This window comes from Glandiceps talaboti, chromosome 8 (assembly GCF_964340395.1).
Source record: "Glandiceps talaboti chromosome 8, keGlaTala1.1, whole genome shotgun sequence".
Taxonomy (NCBI): Eukaryota; Metazoa; Hemichordata; class Enteropneusta; family Spengelidae; genus Glandiceps; species Glandiceps talaboti.
This window is the reverse complement of record NC_135556.1, coordinates 12,190,725-12,210,111: the sequence shown is the minus strand read 5'-3', so window position 1 is coordinate 12,210,111 and position 19,387 is coordinate 12,190,725. Positions and strand designations below refer to the sequence as shown.

General features: G+C 32.7%; 1 protein-coding gene across 1 annotated transcript in view; it reads left to right on the top strand.

Moving 5' to 3' along the window:
- Positions 1–12,528, top strand: part of LOC144438465 (cGMP-dependent 3',5'-cyclic phosphodiesterase-like) — a 66,442-nt gene extending 53,914 nt beyond the window's left edge. Inside the window, 10 exon segments of the mRNA XM_078127495.1 lie at positions 1,184–1,377; positions 1,911–1,998; positions 2,780–2,827; positions 4,899–4,973; positions 8,592–8,691; positions 10,168–10,280; positions 11,344–11,355; positions 11,357–11,382; positions 11,687–11,793; positions 12,392–12,528. Coding sequence (XP_077983621.1) covers positions 1,184–1,377; positions 1,911–1,998; positions 2,780–2,827; positions 4,899–4,973; positions 8,592–8,691; positions 10,168–10,280; positions 11,344–11,355; positions 11,357–11,382; positions 11,687–11,720 — 690 coding nt within the window. The 3' untranslated portion in view covers positions 11,721–11,793; positions 12,392–12,528.
- Positions 12,529–19,387: the final 6,859 nt, after the last annotated feature.

Genomic DNA, 19,387 nt, shown 5'->3' with positions numbered 1-19,387 from the left:
TGTAAACAATTTGGCAAAAGTTGTCATTTATTGCTTAAATGGGGAACTTTTAAAAAACACATGGTTCATAGTTCCCTTCTGTCTTTAATTGTCATTTCTAACTTCTAAGTTGTTCAGACTGATAAAAGTATGGTTATGAATTCTCGGTACCTGCAATAGATTCTTTACTGCATAGGCGCATCATAAAAAATACAAATTTCTTGGTCGACATTATAACTTCCGCTTCATGTGCTTCACATGCATTACTATAGTATAAGCGTGTGCGAGAATAAGTTGACCTTCTTGTTCTATTATGATCCTTTAGCGTGATGTACAAAGCTATTGCAGGTACAGAGAATTAACCACATCACCAATTTATGTATTCTTACTTACTATATTTTCAATTTCTGTAACCAACCGAGTGACCTATCACTTTGAAGATGTTACATTGACAATCATAAAACTAAATAGAGTTACCCTAATACAAATTACATACTACTTTGGAGTGAAATTGAAACAAGACATTAATAAATTAAAATATCTTTGAAACTGGTAATTTTAAATTGACATTATAAATCATTTCTACTGATAAATCCAATTTGAATATTTACTGTAATTATAGGATTAATAATTCAAAGCATTTTTCATAACTAATAATTGCATTAATTTGTCATCCCATTGGCATGATATTCCTAAGGAGTTAATGCCAAATTATTTATCCAGATCAAGATACAGATTATATTGATTGTTTACATTATGAAACCTGAAACAAAACATAATTTGACTTGACAAAAATGTAGCAAACACTTTTACTAACAGTGCTACATTTTATCATCTTACTCAACAAGTATCTCTGATGTTGGTAAGAATTTTGTTGTGGCAGATGCCATTTTTTTAAAGGTAGCCTGTTTCATTATTTTACTGTCAACAGTTTCAGTTCATGTACACACCCAACCCTATGTATTACACCCACACAAACCCACCCATACACCCATCCATGAGTTTTTGGTCAATGTTTACCATTTGTTGATATGTTCGTATAGGCATGTGTCAGTATATAGACATAGAATTCAGTTCACCATGCAGGACACCCAACCCCATGCACACACACATCTACCCACCCACCCACCCACCCACCCACCCACCCACCCAAACCCATCAGTTTTTGGTCAATGCTTACCATTAGTTAATATCATTCATATAGGCATGTGTCAGTATGTTTGAAGACATGGGATTTATTAGGAGGTGGAGGATAGATCAAGCAACATTGGCTAGGTTCTGTCTAATGGTGAAGAGAGGATACAGAGACCCTCCCTATCATAACTGGTATCATGCATTCTCAGTGGGACATTTCTGTTATCTTTTGTATAAGAATCTCGACAACTTGGATGTACTCAAGTAAGTTATGTGTACAATCATGCATGAAGATAAAGACAGTTCTGTTTGATTTATTTTTCACCACATTGTGCATCAGGTTTAGATGTAAGCCCTTACGTGTGTGTGTTTGTGTTTGTTTGTTTGTGTGTGTGTGTGTCTGTGTGTGTCTGTGTGTGTCTGTCTGTGTCTGTGTCTGTCTGTCTGTCTGTCTGTGTCTGTCTGTGTCTGTGTCTGTCTGTGTCTGTGTGTGCATGTGTCTCTATGTGCATGCATGTGCATGTTTGTGTATATTACACACACAGTGACACGCACGTTCAATGAATTGATATGTGCAATGAAATATGACAAGTTAATGTGTTTTACCTTCATAAGAGCAGACAGAATAAATAAGGTACCAACTGTATAACTACTTTGGAAATGGCATGAATTTAACTACAGTTAAAAGACCAATGATCACATCCTATTCAGGAGAAGTTTTGGTAATGACTTAGACATACAAAATTCTACAAAAGTTGAACTGACACTGTATATATATAATCTATTTTTGCCTGCAGTGAAATTGAAGTATTTGCCCTGTTTGTTGCCTGTTTGTGTCATGACATGGACCACAGAGGAACTAATAATAATTTCCAAGTCCAATCAGTAAGTATTGAAAAAAATAGATGTGCCAGTATGATTGCTTTGACTTTGTGGGTTATCCAAGTAATTTGTACCAGTTTTTATTTGCATATCTGTACTGTTGATCTTGTTGTTTTACTGAAATAAACTAAACTAAATACTATTTACCAGAAAGAAGTCATGTCTTCATTTAAACCTAAGAAATGCTATATATATATATAAATATATGTAAATATATCTTCAAAATTTGAAATTCATCTGTAATGGTAAACAATAGTATTCAATTTAACTTTTGTTCCAAAAACAACTTGAAAATTTTACCTGAAATTTTCAACTGCACACTTCAGTCTTTGTCAACAGATTGACCACTATTCAGTACATGTGACCTTGTGGACACATGAATGTAATAAGGGGTCATATATGTGCCTGGAAGTTTGTATCACCCTCCGTCTCTGTTCAATGATGGTTTAAGAGCCAGGATGTAAATAGCTTCCTTCACTCCCCATTCAAAATGTCTAGTTTCAGTGTCTAGGATATTTACGTTGTTTATATATTTATACCGATATATATATAAATATATATAAATTTTTATCTCACAAAGTTTTTGTTTGTAAACTGGGGCATTTTGTCTTTCCAAGTTTTTGTAAGCTGTAAAATGATTTATGATGCATATACTTTTGTAAACCCAGGGCTCAGATAGATAGAGAAAAGAATGAAAAGGGGCTTTATTTAGCAGCAGAGTCGTTTACTTAATATTGTATTTATGTCAAATTCCAGTGTTAACTTTGGATATATTTTCTTTCAGCAATCAGTATTAGCTGCACTCTATAGTTCAGAAGGTTCCGTGTTGGAGGTAGGTGCCTGTAAAGTTGAACGTACTGCCCCCTTAGATTATAGAAAAAAATTACATGTATAGCGTTATATAATGATTCTATGTATATATTATATATAATTTATTATATGTGCAATGTTATGTAAAGAATATGTGTGAAAACAGGGAACTGATTTACCTCAGGCCAAATAAAAAAAACTGTGTGTGTCTGATATTAAAACCGACTGATCCTAGTTTAAGCTGCCGACATTTCGTACATGCAAAATGGTAAAATCATGTCAGTATACTTCTATTTCTCTTTAGACTTTCTTACCAAAGTATCTTTAGTTAGTTTTTAAAAAAATCACATTCCAGAAAGAAACGGTATCATTTCAGCCTATAACAACACAGTCTGCATATTGTGTTTGTCTACTTCTGAATCACATAATTGTCTTCATTTATTTCTTTTACACCTCATTAACTGTTACAGAAGTATTGTGACTAACGACTATCGTGTTTTTGGGTCGACATAATTAAAAAAATAAAACGTAACATAAAATAAAATCCCAACCTACGTACCCTAGTTTCTGAATTCATGTTATTGGAAAAAAAAAACATTTTTTTTTTTTTAAATTTTTGCCTCATCACACCAACTAAAGGACTCATTGTTTAGCTATCAGTATCACACTTAGGATGGTTCTTTCTGTTTCATTTCTTGTATGTTCATCATGTTGGTTGCCAGTGAAAAGTCTTAGCTACCTCTCTAATGATATTGATTTCATGAAATATGTAACTTACAATTCTTATTTTGAACATTTATTTGGTGATGTCGTATTTGACTTAATTGCAATAATAATATCTATTTCAGTTCTAATTATGTGACTATGACGTCAGTAACACTTGTCAATGAGATAAATAGAGTATACTTATCTGTCACAAACGGTTTCACACTTTCAATCCTAATTTTGTACAAGGATTCTCTCCTGTGGTTTGTACTGCAGACACACTTTATTAGGCATGACAATTATGTGTTGTTGATATAATGGTAATATGAATACTAATAGGAGGAAAGGTGTGTGTGTGTGTGTGTGTGTGTGTGTGTGTGTGTGTGTGAATGTTTGAATGTGTGTATATGTATGTATGTACATGTATGTATATATATATGTATGTATGTATGCATGCATGTATGTATGTATGTATGTATGTATGTATGTATGTACATGTATGTATGTATGTATGTATGTATGTATGTATGTATGTATGTATGCATGTATGTATGTATGTATGTATGTATGTATGTATGTATGTATGTATAAAGTATGTATGTATGTATGTATGTATGTATGTATGTATGTATGTATGTATGTATGTATGTATGTATGTATGTATGTATGTATGAATGTATGTATGTAATATATGTAATAAATGCCGTCCAGGTCAATACAAGCCGACTGTAGGAGGCGTGTATTGCCTTGATGGCATTTGCTTTGTACCCCAGCTATTTAGTTTATGGGTGTAATATTCTTCCCAGGAGGAAATTCATACACTCGACATCTATGTTTTGATTTTCTTATCCGACATGCGTCAACAGAGTCAATGTCACAAGAAGACCGACTCCTAATGCAACAAAGTATATAAAAGTGGATACATGCCTGTGTCAACATTCAATGTCACACACGTATATCGTTACCTTGTGATGAAAATAGCAATTATATCACAATGAAAAGTGTATTTCGTACAACTACACTTGATATGTCATAGTCTGTCATCAACACCACAAGACAATACAGTCCTCAATTATTGTGACGTTTTTTGTTTTGTACATATTATTCAGACACACATTGGTCGTCTGCATGCATGTATGTATGTAATTTATGTATGTATAAATGTATGTATGTATGTGTGTATGTATGTATGTATGTGTGTGTGTGTGTGTGTATGTGTGTATGTGTGTGTGTGGTTTTTGCATGTGTATGAGATTTGTGTATGTGTATGTGACTGCTTTCAAAACAGTACAGGACTATATGGAAGAGATACTAGTAATGACAGTAATATTGACACCGGCCCGCATAAAACAATATCTTCAACATTATACACATACTTTTATTTACAGAGGCATCACTTTTCACAAGCACTATGTATTTTGAATACTGAAGGCTGTAATATATTTGAAAACCTGACAACTCCTGTAAGTAGCTTTACTTTATCAATTAGTCATAAATAACCTCTACCAATGTAGTGTTCCCAAAACGAAATGTATCTTAATAAAAGGTTATTTCTTCAAATCACTTCTGACATAAAGGGTATATTCATAATAGTGAGTACTGTAGTCATTTGTTTCTTGGCACTCCAGGTTTATTTTAACTGAATATACACAAATGGTTTTTCCACAGTTACACTGAACGTGGCTAGCCAAGAATATGGTTATTTACAAGGAGTGTCTGTACATTCCCTGACACTGTCCACCAAATTAAAGTCTGCCTGACATACCCCTAAATTGCCATTGTACCAAATTTTTCATGCACCAAAATAATTACAGTACTATCATTTTTTGAATATTTATTTTCAGTGATAGTTATTTTCGTATTTGTAATAATTAAGTTGTAATCATCTATCCAAGTTCAAGAAAAATTTATTATTCTGGTAATACTAATAGACACAGACTAAAACTATTGTTGCAACATGTTGATACAACTGTGATAAGCTATTGAATGGATGTTGGTTTAATTGTAGTCTCAGTAGGGAGGTATTGCAGAGTTTTATTGACAAGGGTTTCATGAACTTGCTGTGTACTGTTTTTGGACTTCCAATGTTTGCACTATCGTGATCACATGGTGATTAAAATCACACAACAGAGGAACCACTATCACTGATTTGTGTAATCTACCACATTGAAGAACAATAGATTTAGTTTGCACCTATTTTAGTAAACCAAACGCTCATTTCTTATTCTTGGGACAACACAAAAATTAGTTTGTTTAATTAAGGTGAAATGCACCTTGGAAATAAACCTGTTGAAACTTTTGTTGTTACTTTGTTCAAGAAAACTCTAACCCGTTCTCAGTTAAAATCAAGAAAAAAAATTGGCAGTCACCATATAAATTTTTACTTGAATTGGAGGACAAATTATTATCAAAATGAAACCATTTTAGTATCCAACATGGCCACCAAACACTGTGTTGACTCTATGGGAAAATGAAAGATTAATGATTTCCCTGAAAAAAATATGGCATACCCCAAATTTATTTTTAATGGACCAGAATGAAGCTTACAAACAGCAACAATTTTAACAACTTTTATTTTCATTGAAATTTGTCCCTGAGGCGCATTCTAATTTAAGCTCCAGCATTCTACTCTATAGGGATTATATTAAGAAACTTGGGAAAAATATCAGTCAGTCTAAACAATACATATAGAGATGTGTGTCTCTAATAAAATCCTTCCTCTAGGCCTATCTATTAATAGGGATGGCAAACAAAACAATTTCCTCTTTTCGGCCTAAACTAAAGTCATGACTTTTTTGAAAAAGGAATAATGTCATAATTGCAAATTTCTACTCATTACATGAAAACATTTATGAAAAAGAGTCTCAAATTTTTGCTGCTGTCTTCTCAATATCATCAGGGGTATGCTATAATGGGCTGTTTTCATGTGCCATGTTTAAAACACATGAAATGAATTTGAATGATGAAGCTTGGATCTTGACATCCCCACTGTAATTTAAACTGTTTGACAGATATTTGTATTAATAACAATGAACCCAAAGTCCATGAACAGTGATGCTTGGTAAATATCTTTCATTGCCATCTGTTCTACACCATATCTTTTGAGACATGTGACAATAGCCCATTATTGTAAACCCCTGATAATGCTCACAAGATGTCAGCAAAAATTTGGCGACTCTGTGAGTAGAAATTTTCATTGCTAAGTATAAACCCAGAGTACGTGAACATTCATTCTCGCTCTATATTTGGTGTTTTTAGAGAGAGAAAAAAATTAAGGGTTTTTTTTTATTAACTACAAAGATAAGTTCTCAGAGTCAGTACCAGAAGTCTGTAAGATGAAATATTAACTGAGAGAACTTGTCAGAGCATTTATTCAAAAGAGAAAGAAAATATTTCCTCTAGAGAAAAAAAACAAACAAAACAAGATGAAACACTATTGATGGGTTTATCGCTGACTTGTGTAAATCTTTAAGCCAAACAGAAAAATTGATAGAAATATGAGACATGACAATGAGTTGATGTATGTATGATAGGGATACAACACAGAGAACTGTAATATCAGGGGAATATTTCTACAAAGGAATACGTAGCCAAAGCAGTAATCATGATATACCCCAGAGGGAGAGATAGACAGGCTTTGTTGTTATTGAACTAAGTACAGGGAATATTACATATGCAACATGAGTTCTGAATAATTTGTAGTGCCTCAGAGTAGAAGTAGAATAGATGGGTTTTGAAGGAGACTGGCTTCATATCCTGTTAATCTTAGCGTAAACATTGTTATGAATAGCACACCTTAGAATAAAAAAACCTTTCAAAGTGTGATCTTTAATAATATATCAATATCCACATAATAAACCAGCACTCCCACAAGGTCCATCTAAACGCCCACCACCACTCTCGTCAGAACCTTCCAGTTATCGTCCCCTGGTGGACCAATTTTGGAAGTGAAGACTACAAGGTACAAGGTACATGGTGTATTCGCTGAGATGTTGATGGAGTTAAAATTTAGGCTGTTATCTAAGGGTGTAAATTCTTTTAAAAGCACACTACATTGTGTACTAGTGATTTGTAGAAGAGAAAAGTGTAGATACATGGTTAAAATGAAAGAAAAGTAAAAAAAAAGAATAACAGCAATATGAATGAGTGTTTTCCATATGAATTTAGAACGTTACCCAGTACATGTACTAAGATAAACAAATTAGAACAATATGGTAAATTTGACTAATTATACAATGTATACCATATTTTGTGTTTTGTGCACATACTATTTTCAGTTTTTATTGAGCTGTACGACCAGTATGCCCACTAAGCCAATTTGACGTGCCACTGACACACACAATTTCTAGTGACGCACCAAACTTTCGTGTTCCCCTGTTTTTTTCAACTATGTGGTAACTCATAAGAAATGCCAGTTGTTAACATTTTGACCCATAGCAACAAAATTTGACTATCATAAGAGAGGGCACACTGTATATGACTATTTTTCTCCAAGATAAATTGTAAGAGGATTAAAATGATAACTAATAATGGTAATATAAATAATAAATATGAAAAAATAATAATGAGTGATACTGAGTTTATTGAACCACATTTTCTAAGTGTGTTATGGTTTTGTAAAAAATGCTTCAGGACCTGTGGTAACCTATATGTACTGACAGCCCTGAAGAAAGAAGAATTCTCTGAAAACACACTATAAAAGCACGTCCTTCGTGAGATTAAGAACATTGACAATATAGTGAAATAATACGACACTGGTAATATCAAGCCTTCGGTTTTCTAAGATAGATGCAAATTAAATCTGTTTTATTTTTCAATATGGTAGATTACACAAGTGGGGGATTGCAGTTCCTCTGTAATTACCCTGTGATCAAGATAGTGTAAACATTGGAAGTCCCAAAACAGTACACTGCAAGTTCATTGAACTCTGTCAATAAAACTCTGCTGATGCCTCCCTTAGTTTATCACAGGTGTACCAACATGTTGCGACAATAGTTTTAGTCTGTGTCTATCTTAGAAAATCAAGGCTCAATTACCAGTCTGAGAGTAATGTTTACAAGCCCATGCGTATCTCTTTGTAGGAATATGAAGAAGTGTTAGACCTTATGCAGGAAATAATACTAGCAACGGATTTGGCACATCACTTCCGCATTATGAATGATTTACAGACAATGGCCAGAGGTAAGAAACCATTTTTATTATGATAATCATCCTCTAATAGTTTAAGAATAGTGAAATAACGAAAGAAATGAAATTTGAAGAATTTTGAATTGTCCAAGATATTTTACATACTGTAGACTTTGAAATTTTACTTATTTTTACTCATTTCACTGGCCAACAAATATGCTAAAATAAGCAGTTACTAAAATGCCTTATTGTATATGAAAGCAATGTACCAGTCTGGTAATTTAGTAGAAATTTGTCTTTGAGAACTAGCTGTTACTAGCTGTAAAAAGACTGTAAAATCACAAAATTCTCTCGTAGTGAAAATGTGTAGATTTACAGTAGTATCATGGATTTATTGATGAGATTTATTGTCATACTGTGTACAAGCGTTATATGTATGTATGCATATTTCACCAAAATTTTGTGCAGGTGAATAGTCAAGGTAGAATTTATCTTCTCAATGAAATATGAATGAATGATTCAAATGTCATGACCTCATAACCCCAAGAAATATATGTCTCCAGGGAAGAAAGAATAAATGAAATTTAAGTATTGATAATGATATGATAGTTTTACGGTGAGTGTTTTCAGGCCCGAGTAATGATTTTGAATGCATATCAGGTAAACCATAGATCCTAGAGTTTCTTGATTTATGAACAACTGCTACCATATTGTCTTATATGTATATGTACATTAAAGTGGCCTTAGGGATGATGATTTTGAATTTTCGGATTTTAAATTTATAGAACAATGTTATCACGGTTTCCCACTTAAAAAATCAGCATAGACAAAGTCCTTGTTTGTAAGTTAATAAATTGCAAAAGATTAATAACTGTGTAAAATGTTTGTTATGGTACGTACAATAACAAAGTTATACATATTTTGACCTTTTTGCAATGTATTGAGTTACAAACAGAGACTTGGTCTATGTTGTTTCTCATTGATTTCTCAAGTAGGAAGCCATGATAACATTGTTGTATAAATTAGAAATCCAAAATAAATTCCAAATCTTCATCCATATGGCCATTTTAAATTGCAGCGTTTTTTAAATTTAAAAACAGTCTTCAAACAACAGGGAAGTGGGTTGCAGTGTTAGCTCAAACTTGAGTGACATCTTGATTTTGAAATTTAGTACTATGTATATTTAGTACTCAAGTTGTGTTTCAATTTTATCTTTTAACACAAAATGATGCTATGTTGCATTTTGTTCTTATTTCAAACAACCATCTTTAGAGAGTGAGAAAAAACAGGGGAGCTAAGTTTGCCTAAAATGTTGTGGTCTATATTTTTTATATGCTGTTACAAACTTGTTGGCTTAATTATACAAAAAAAAAGTGTAGCCTATGATGGGGCCACTAATTACATTATTATTCAGTTCACTCATGAGTCTGTGGGTAAATTTACTTGATATCTGTGTCAGTTAGTTTGGTAAAACAGAAGAAAAGACGCCAAAGATAGAAATTAATAGGTGAAATTGCATTTTGATTTCAGAGGGATACGACAAAAGTGACCCAAAATGTCACAAATTGTTATTGTGTTTACTGATGACGTCATGTGATTTGTCTGACCAAACCAAGAACTGGGCAACCATCAAGAAGATAGCAGTAAGTCATTTATAGAATTACAAATATGAGTAACCTAAGGGGCCTTGTCACTTTGAGTCGAAGACGAGAAGTGATAAAAAAAACCCTTAGGTTACAAGTATTTTCAGGCTGAATGAAAAAAAATATTGGAGATCGATGCGCAATATAGTTATACCTGCACAAGCATAGTTCATGAAAAGTCTACAAGAGTAATATTAACTTTGAATGGTTTTAAATCACTACAGACACACATGGTTGTGATTTAGAGCAACCAGTGTATAAATCCCATATTATTTTGTTTGCACACATTCAACTTACCTAGTGTGTGTGGCATAATAGGGATCTTCGATGAAAATTTCCTTGCATGATGTTCGAGCATGTTGTTTTCGTGAATATTTTTGATGATGATTTAAAAATAGCCATGAGATATATTAGACTTTCGAGAGTGCTTTGTCTCAGGTTGGTGTAATCTTTACATTTGTAACACTTGATAAGAGAATAAAGTAGTTATCATTAAACCCTATTGTGTTCAATTGATCACAACCAGGAAAGGAAATTAGCAGACACATTGAATCAATATAATAGAGGCTGTAAAGCATTTTTAAAGAGCGCCCTCATAAGGTCATAAACTAGAATCCCACCATCGGGTTGGATAGAAGCTTGAGTAGTCATTGATGAACAAGACTTATTGGAGTCGTACCAAGATACAGATGAAAAGTTAGATTGAATGTTATGAGATAGTTACATGTACTACAAGAGTCACATTATTTCTATTTTAGCACGTAAATTGATATGAACTGAAGTTGTATTTGAACCTAAAACTAAGATGACATACCATAATCTGTTGAAAGTATATTCACATTATCTATCATGTAGCCAGCAGGATTTTGTTTTAATCTAGATTATAATATTTCTCTCTCTCTCTCTCTCTCTCTCTCTCTCTCTCTCTCTCTCTCTCTCTCTCTCTCTCTCTCTCTCTCTCTCTCTCTCTCTCTCTCTCTCTCTCTCTCTCTCTCTCTCTCTCTCTCTCTCTCTCTCTCTCTCTCTCTCTCTCTCTCTCTCTCTCTCTCTCTCATATTCACAGGAACTCATTTATAAAGAATTCTTCAGACAAGGAGATTTGGTAAGTGTAATTCGTCTTGCTTATTATATAAGAATAATAATATAATAATATTTTCATATTGTCCTTTAAAAGTAATTGTATCGTTTGGAAATGGAACAACCCTCAAAATATAAATAATGAAATATATAAATGAAAATTATGATTGCATGCACCAGTAAAAATAAACAGTTTATGTGATTTCTCATTCTCTGCTACTTAACTTTAGCAAAGATACTCAGATACTATTATATAGATTCTTTGTTGTTAAATCTTTATAACCATCAGCTGAATGAGGGTATTATTTCACTTTTAATGTACTTTGTAGGAGAAGGCAATGGGAAGTCATCCTTTGGAAATGATGGATAGAGAAAAAGCATGTATTCCAGAATTACAGATCAATTTCCTAAATCAAATTGCTGCTCCGGTATTTGAGTAAGTATGCGTTACAAGTGATTGTTTATCCATTACTCTGAACACACTTAGTTGTTTCCTGTACATTTAAATAGAACTGGCCTTTTAATTCATTTTAGGGTTACACGGTTGAACTTAGGTTCAGTGGTGTTATAGGCATATAGAATGTGTGTGTCTGCACATGTGCTCGCGTGTGTGCACATGACTTAACATTTGACAGATAGCCATGATTTATGGTGTCAATATTAACTATAATAGAGTATCTAGTTAAGAAATTGTTCCAATCAAAATGAATACATCGTATGATTTTGGTCAAAAACTGAATTTTGGTAAAAAAAAAAAAAAAAGTACTCAAAAAGCACTGGATAGATTGGTGTGAAATTTGAAGAGGCGGTTCCATGAGATGTTTTTAAATAGTCGTTGGTGATGGTCTGCTTTGGTGGCGATGTAATGGCGGTAGTTAAATAGTGGAACAGCCTGGTTGGGGGAAGTAGAATGATCAGTAAGCAGCAAAAGTAATGCATAAAATTAGATCTTAACATTATTTTAAAAAAATAAACAGAAATGTTGTAAACACTTAATGGATGTTAACTAATTAATGTACGGTTTATCATCACAGACTTCTAGCACAACTATTTCCGAAAGCTGGTGCTCTGGAGGATAGTGTAAAAGCCAACAAAGCCATGTGGAAGAAAGTAAAGACAGAGACTCAGAGGAGAAAACTGAGCAGTGCTAACTCACTGGATTTCTTCCGACTCAAGTTAGAAACTGTGGAAAAGGGAATCGAGGAAATCAACGGTCAACAACAGCAGGATGACAGTGGTAATGTATTCTGTGACAATTAAAAGAAGAGTCTTCACTGATTTATAAATCAGACGAACACAAGAGTGACAGACACTTATGTTGACTATTTAAAGAGTCTGAATGAATTATTTGAGTCTGAATGGATAGAGAGATATCTTGTCAGTTATGGGCTGAACACATCTATTGTGTTAGTTGACAAGCGTATGAGTGATGGGAAACTGATGACACCTGCTGACAATCGGTATGGTGATACAAGTAGATTCTTAACAGTGAAGACTGTTCCTCATTATAGATATTTCAAATTATATATTGTAAAATTGCTATATTTATGCCTAAATAGACATATTTTAGCATATTTCCAGACAATTCTATGTGGTAAACAGGATAGCATTACCATTACTTTTTTCTACGAAATCCCACTTTTTCCAAATTCAATGGCTATATAAACTTTTTCCAGTTGTATGTTGAATTGCAAGATAATTTGATATCTTTATCCCCGTTACAATTTTGTTACTTGATGGTCAGACTACAGTCATGGCAAATGAGACTGTAATTTTAAAAAGAAACTCTAATGAGGGATAAGTAAAATGATAGTAAATTATCATTAGGAACGGAAAGAAATATCTAAGTCATTTACCAAAATGAACAGATAAAACATTTTTCTCTGACGTACATGCAAACTTGATCCCATGAAATTATTAGTAAACCATGGACAATGATCAATGGTTTGATGAATTTGCAATATGCCAGGCTATATTTTTACGGTAATCTTTGGAGTGTCAATGGGATTAAATCCTGTAGTTACTTCCAATAGATAACTAAATGAATTGATAATCGTATTCTTAGTTCTGATATTTGTAAAAAAGAAAGAAAGAAAAAAAGAATTTTTTTTTCTTCATAAATTCCCAAATGATATTGTTCTGTACCAAAGAGCATACAAGTTTAGCCAAAATTATTCATTGCCAAGAAATAGAGTTAATGAAATCCAGGGAGAACTCAGTTTTTTGGAAAGTTATTTTTCATCATATTTAATGAGTTTACTTTTAAAGATGCTGATATCACTTATGTTGTTTAAGAACAGAACAAAATTACAGTCAAACATAGTGGAATTATTAAAGTGACCATATGGATGAGGATTTGGAATTTGGATTTTTTAATTTATAAAACAATTTTTTATCATGGCTTCCTACTTGAAAAATCAAAGTGCGACAACATTGACAAAGTCTGTGTTTATAACTCAATGCATTGCAAAAAGCTAAAAAAAAACGTGTTAAAAGTTTGATAGTGTATGTACAATAACAAACTTTTTATGCATTTATCAGTCTTTTGTGATGTATTGAGTTACAAACACAGACTTAGTCTATGTTGTTTCACATTGGATTTTCAAATAGGAAGCCATGATAAAAATTGATGTATAAATTAAAAAAATCCAAAATAAATTTCAAATCCTCATCCATATGGCCATTTTAATCGCAAAAAAAAAATAAGAATCATACGAATCACAGAAGTACAGTTCCTACCTCCTAATATGGACAGTATTTTATAAACGTTATCGTTTCTCATGTATTTAATCTCCATGTATTTTCAATTTGTCATGGAATGTACATTATCATTTTTTGGAGAACTTGCATGTTGCTGCTGTATCCACGGATGTGTTACAGAGACATCCATGGTGTATTCATTCATGTATAATGTGGTTGATTTTTATCCTTCTGTAAAAACCATTAATACCTGGACTGTTTCTGTGTTAGTAGTCATTTTTGATACTTCTGAAAAGAATATTGTAAATATGTTAATAAAAACTGAACAAGGCACTTGATAATATCACATTATGTGATTTTTTTTATTTTTTTTTGCTTTTGTTCGTTGTAATTACTGATAACCTAGAGGTGCTAGGTGTACAATGTTTTACTCGTATCATGTGTATGTGTTATTTTCCTATAAATTGTAATTGTATATCAGTCATGTATAAAATGTAAGTCCCAGTTGTACTATTTTATGATTTGGAAGCTACAATCATCAAGAATAAGTATTGTTAAAACGTCTTGTACTATTATGACATTGGTAATCAAGCCTTCAGTTTACTTAACTAAGATGGACGCAAACTAAATCTATCGTTCTTCAGTATGGTAGATTACACAAGTGGGTGATTGCGGTTCCTCTCTTGTTTGATTCTAATTACCCTGTGATCAAGAGAGTGTAAACATTGGAAGTCCCAAAACAGCACTTCAAGTTTATGGAACTCTGAATGAATTTTTTTTTCAGCGATGCCTCTCTACTGAGACTATAATAAAACCAATGTCCATCAATAGATTGTCACTGTTGTATCAATCAACACATTGCGACAATAGTTTTAGTTTGTGTCTATCTTAATAAACCGAACCCTCAATTACCAGATTAATATGTAGTTCATGTACATATGTAAACCCAGAGCATTGATTTATTTACCTCGTATATTTCATCCAAGTCACTCAGACTTCATCGGCTGTTATTGTACACAGTTCAGTGACTCCATAGTTATTGTTGTGGATGTCATGTTTATCTGACAACGTAGATATTTTTTTAGTTTAGAACAGCAAGAATCAAATTTAAGTATATTGCCAAATGTAAACAGAAATGAATTAAGAATTAAAGCTAGGGGAGATATTTTACATGTGTTGATGGATCCTGACCATGTCATCTTTTGCTAGCAGTTTGTAGCATCCACAGTACCTGTATTGTGTAATGGCAGGACTGTACTTCATGGTGAATAGAAGGACTGTACTGTAGACCCCAAAGTAAATGCCTACTATTAGTCATAATAGATGCAGTTTTGGAAAACAGGAGGATACACCCATAGGCAGGAGATCTTCATACTCCACAAGATCCGTGATACCATCAGGGATGTGGCTAATTTTAGAAGCAGCAGATAAAATTTAAAAAAAGTGGGTAAAACCTACGAAGGAGACCCATGAATTTGCCCAACAAATACAAATTCCTGAAAAGTAGCCAACAGGAAATCAGAAAGTACTAGTAACTGGTTGTAAACACAGTGATGGTCCTTACCAACATCCACTTACCATCCTATAAATAGTACGAAACTGAGTAAATTTAAAAAACAACCCATTCATTTGTACTCATGTTTAAGTGAAGAGAAGAAAAAATGTACCATCTAGAAACCATACAACAGTCCAAAAATGCAGATTTACAATCAGTTCATTCCTGTACAGAAAACAATGTTGGGTGATTAAAATACTATTACACCTTGTTTTAACATATGCAGTGTTGGAAGACATCAAACTTGGAGTCATTTGAGGTTCTATTTTTAGCAACAATAGATCAGTAGTGAAACAGATGTTCAGTCCTTTAGAAGTGATTGTCTTGTACTGTTGTTCTTGGTTTTGCAAAGTATTTACCAAAATCATTTTATTCTTCAGAGAAACTGTATTTTTGCAAGTGACATAATGTCGTAACTGATACTTTGCTAAAGTCCATCCACTAACCCTAAATGTCTCCATCTCAAAGTCTCCCACATGTATAAAAACACATGCTGTAATTTTTTTCAATATTGGATGAGTGTGCTTACATAATAAGTATGTAGCCATATATTACTTCAGCATGGGCACCAAACAAGTTACGTCATGTTATACCATAAATTAGTAATTTCCTTGAAACTAAATCGGTGAACTACTAAATTACTGTGATTGTTTTAAATAGGAACATTCAGTTATACTTCCATGGAAACAGGAACAAGTGTGGCAAACTTTTTTGGGATTTGAGCGAATTTGATTTTTATTCAAATTAGTCCCCATAGCAAGGTGTATGTTTCCTTAAAAACTGTCATTCAACATTACATCTGCTGTAGTATAGTAGTAAGTTCACAAGTTGAACAGAATCAACACTGCATCATGACATTACGATCACACTCAAGTATTTCATTGCTTATGCAGAGTCAAACATCAAGACTCCCATCGACAGCTTGGTTCTTCAATACATTCTCTTTAAACAAAGGAATGCACCATGAATAGTTATACAGCAACTTTTACTCTTTCATCTGAGACGACTTGCAAATCATCACTGTCTGTTAGTATTGTACAGAAATTTATTCTTTCTGTCATTTTCATTGTAGACTGTTGAATTCCCCACAGAGTACATAACACCCATTGTAATTATGCTGTCAGACTTCTGTAATAAAGCTAGCATAAAAAAAATGATTAGCATGTTCCATAGCCAGACTTTGTATATTGCAAAAAAATAATCAAACCAGAGTTATAAATCAAAAAGTTTATCCTTATGTTAGCAAAGTATAGTTTCCAATTCTCTATATTATGTAAGTATTTTTCTCATCTTGTTTATAACGTGTACTGTGTAAGTATTTTTTCATTATGTTTATGAAGTGTGTATAAAGCAGCAATACGTACATAACTAGTTCAAATTTTTAAAGGGAAAACAACAAAGAAAAAAGAAGCAAAAATAACTAGATGCATAAAATCTCAATTTGTACAGATTAATTTTCATTTGTTCAAATTCTTACATTAAATCCAGAATTGTAAATATTTTCACATAGTTCTCTTCAACATTGTATGTTATTCTTGACCAAAAAAATGAACTTTAAACATGGCAATACACACATACTGTAAATTTCAAAGTATAGACCAGGTCACTTATATTATATAGCAGCTCTTAACTTTCCAAAAAAAACCAATGAACTTGCACAGAAGTGTACAATATATGTAAGTTTCTAAATGTATGTTGCGTTACACATGTTGGGTTTCAAATGTCTATGGGGGTAATTAATGTACACGTCCTCAGACCACCAAACTGAGACATGCCCAAGTATAACCCCCAGAAAAACGGAGTAAATGAAATATTTAGAATATTAGGGTATTATGCATGTATGTTAGTTTCATTGCAAGTGTTCTGATTTCAATGTATTGTTGTATCTCAGGTATGTTATTACTGTTATTTTTGTCAATGTGCAGTAGGTGCCTCGTTACTACAGGGTTTCAATTTTATAGTCTTGATCATTATGGCACTACATTTTTTAATATAATATTCAGTTTTATTGACCTTTTATGGTTTAGAGGGAATTCATTGGAAGGTTAACTCAACTTTCTTACAACCTTTGTATGAAATGTACACTATTATTTCTGGCAGGCCCATGACTCGTAGTTATTTAAGTAATAATTAATCACCATCAATTTCTAGAGTTTTTGTACCTCCAAAGAGATAAGAAACAGTCTTTCAATATCTATGAAATGTACCCACTTACCTTTACTTTCAATTACAGCTGACTATGCACTGAACCCCATTAATTTTCAAGTTTCGATGTTGAATCAGCCAATGAAAAGCAATGAATTCCCTTCTAAATCCCATGTTATAAATATATATTTAAAAAAATCTGCATTCTGATGTTTTCAACTGTTTCAATATAAATGCAGACAAAATTATCACAATTTAAACTATTCAATTGTTATTCTTACAAACCTGTGTCAAAAGTTGTTTGAATTATGTACTTGATAGTTTCATGTTTACAATTTTACCAGTTATTTCAAATGAGAAGTAAACCTTGATATTTTTAAATAGCAAAGAATGCCAACAATTCTCATTGATGTTGAATAAATATTTTTAAAAAATATAGATTTTACACCAATTATTGCCTATGCTGTATGTATGTATGTATGTATGTATGTACATGTATGTATGTATGTATGTATGTATGTATGTATGTATGTATGAATGTATGCATGCATGCATGTATGTATGTATGCATGTATGTATGTATGCATGTATGCATGTATGTATGTATGTATGTATGTATGTATATATGTATATGTATGTGTCTGTGTCTGTGTCTGTGTGTCTTTTGAAATGCATTTGTTGAACCTTACCCACGGTCATTTTTTGAAAAAATTATTTCTATCTTGTGATTTCCAAAAACATTGCTCACACTCCCATATAGTAGAGAATTGTCAGGTAGCCTAATGATTCTGTATTTCTGTATTTCCTTCCTATATTGTCATCTGCTTCTGAGTTTGTTGTTCTAGGAGCGATCGCCTCCCTCCAATCACTCCCGGAACACCAAACTCAAAAAGTAGGAAATACAGAAATCTATATGTATGCAGGTAAATGAAGAAATAGAGTCATATTACTGCATCAGGTTTTAATCAGATTGAGTGAATACATTACATGCCATTCTATCAGAGGCAAGAGATTCTATTCAAAGATGTGTTGATTCAGGACATTATAACAGAAACCCTATCCTACATGTCTTCGAATCTATAGCAATCCTCTGTAGCAATCGTTATGTCGTGCATAAACGATTTAGGAGACCATGTCTGCTGGGTAATCAATAACGGCTAAAGGTTTTTACCATGCTCTAAACTCTAGATGAACCCTACAATAGTGAAAGTACATGTGTGAAGTATGCAAAATGTATGTTGAACTGTAAATTTTCAGATCTTTTATATTCAGAATAAGTGAGTATATTACATTACATTCTACCAGAGTCAAAACTGGATGCAAGACTTCTAGATAAAATCATAACCTGGCTTGAACCTCTGGATGAACCCTACAAAAGTGAAAATACCTGTAAGAATATGTGTGTGTGGAGTCTGCAAGAACGTGGTAACTATTACAAATATTTGAATAACAAATTTTCTGTAGATGATTTTGACAAACTTTCCTTGAATGATGAAAAACACTGAATATTAGGTATATTTCAGGTGGGTGAGAAATGGATTTCAGATTCTTTAAAATTATCACCATGACTACCAATCAATCAATCAATCAATCAATCAATCAATCAAAACTGTGTTTTCTAGCAGTTTAT